The sequence below is a fragment of the Mus caroli genome, chromosome 16 (assembly GCF_900094665.2).
Source record: "Mus caroli chromosome 16, CAROLI_EIJ_v1.1, whole genome shotgun sequence".
NCBI classification, from domain to species: domain Eukaryota; kingdom Metazoa; phylum Chordata; class Mammalia; order Rodentia; family Muridae; genus Mus; species Mus caroli.
In genome coordinates, this window is record NC_034585.1 from 60583849 (window position 1) to 60585878 (window position 2030).

The 2030-nt window shown below is 37.7% G+C and overlaps 1 protein-coding gene across 1 annotated transcript in view; it reads right to left on the reverse strand.

Annotated features, from left to right (window-relative positions):
• Positions 1 to 774: 774 nt before the first annotated feature.
• The window catches only part of C16H3orf38 (chromosome 16 C3orf38 homolog), a 5528-nt gene continuing 4272 nt past the window's right edge, over positions 775 to 2030 (reverse strand). Inside the window, exon 3 of the mRNA XM_021184833.2 lies at positions 775 to 2030. This exon is cut by the window's right edge and continues 9 nt beyond it. Coding sequence (XP_021040492.1) covers positions 1359 to 2030 — 672 coding nt within the window. The 3' untranslated portion in view covers positions 775 to 1358.

The window sequence follows — 2030 nt, forward strand, 5'->3', positions numbered from 1 at the left end:
AGATGCTGATTTGCCAGGGCTGGAGAGATGGCTCAGTGGTTAAGAGCACTGACTGCTCTTCCAGAGGTCCTGAGTTCAAATCCCAGCAACCACATGGTGGCTCACAACCATCCGTAACGGGATCCAATGCCCACTTCTGGTGTGCCTGAAGACAACTACAGTTGTACTCACATAAATAAAATAAATAAATCTTTAAAAAAAAACGATGCTGATTTGTGCTCTTCATGCTACTAAAATCAAAGGTGGAGTGGTGGTGAATTTTTACCTCTTACTTCCAATAACTAGCACTAATCTCCCCAGTTACTAGAGTTAAATGCAGAAATTTAACAAGTATAACACACCATCAGATTTTCCAGAATTTCTTCCAAATAATAAGTTGGAAATTCCTAACCAAATCCAGGATTAGCAACTAGCTACCAGGTGATGATCAATTTAAACACTAAGGCAACTGTCTAATTAACCTATCAAGCCTACTGTGGATCTCAAATCTAGTAACATAGAGGTGGAAAACATTGTTAGGATATGCATATACATATGTGCATAAGTTCTAAATGGGTTTTGGGTTTTGTTATTATTTATTTTTATTTTACAACTCTATCATTTATTTTTATTTTGTGGAGAGACAACCTCTGTCAAGATCAATCAGGAGAAAAAAACAGAAATTTGTTAGGAATTGTGCATACCTTTAAAATTTTAAAGCATACCTTCCATCTTTGGAGTATTATAGGAAACATTCTATAACTTGTTGGCTGAAGTCTAAGCAGTAAAAAGGTCTGTGTTGATAACAGCATTTATTACCCAAAATAATTCAGAAGAGCAGCAGATTTTGAGATATTTGCTTGGACTAGAACTGGTAACTTCAAAAAGAAGTTTCAAAAGGGCAGCTAAGTTTTTCTTCCCAGGCTAAATTATTGGACTTTTTGAACAAGTCCGTTATTTGTATCTTATATAATTAAGACTTTTTATATTAAACATGCTTTAAAATGCTGTTTTCTTTTGACAACACTTTAGTGAGATGCATTTGTAAGAGATCCAATAAGCCAAGAACATGAATAATATTAACCCCTGCCACTTGGAAGCAGGGATTAGTAGGTTAGTCACTAAATAAAATGAAAACATTACCTAAAGTTTCTAAGGCACACAGGTATCTACAATATCTCAAGTGGGATTTATTTGGTGGACCGCAATAAGTTCTCAGAACATTTGCTGTAACTCAGGTAGAAATAGGCAAGTATTCACATTAGTCTGTAGTCCAAAAAGGTATTTCAACTAAAATATGTCAATTCTCACATCTACAGTGGCTTAGAGATAGATGGTCAGTGTTGTTTCTGCAGCTTCTTCAAGCAGAGGTACAGTGCTCAATGCTTTAGAGGGGTTAGCAAATTCCTTTCCCTTTTGTTCAACAATGCCTCATCTCCACTATGTAAAACCTGGTCTCCAGTGCCACTATCTATTTTCTGCCTTACGTTAGGTCTTACTTCAGGGCTATTACACAAAGTGATTACGTTATAAAAGGCCTCCAGATCACTCGGTTCAAATGTTACAGATGGCTTCAGTAATGATTCAGGAGCAAGGGTACTTCCTCCAATGATTCTCAGGTTGATAAATTTGATTTTCCAAGTATTTTCCACGAAAGGGCTACGGATAAGTCCAAAAATTTGCTCAAATATGCCCAAACAAGAATTTCCTCGGTGGACAGTCCCTGCAACTCCAACCATAACTAATCCATGAGGAGAAGACGCACATTTTAGTCCTTGAGAATCAAGGTTGGGACTGAGAAAGAGAAATTCCTCTTTAACTAATGACAGTAAGCGAAGGCTCACGATTTCTGCTCCTTGGTAGTCTGTCGTGTTTTGTTCTGAGGTGTTGTAATAAAACCTAAGCTTGGCGTCATGCCAGAAGTGCTGTGGGCCCCAGTCATCTTGAGGTGGGNCCAGAAAAGGATTCTGAGAATTAAGAAGTTCAAAGAACCAGTGACAGAATTCTTCTCCTAAGCGACGGAAATCGACCTTTTCAGCGTCTTTATCTTC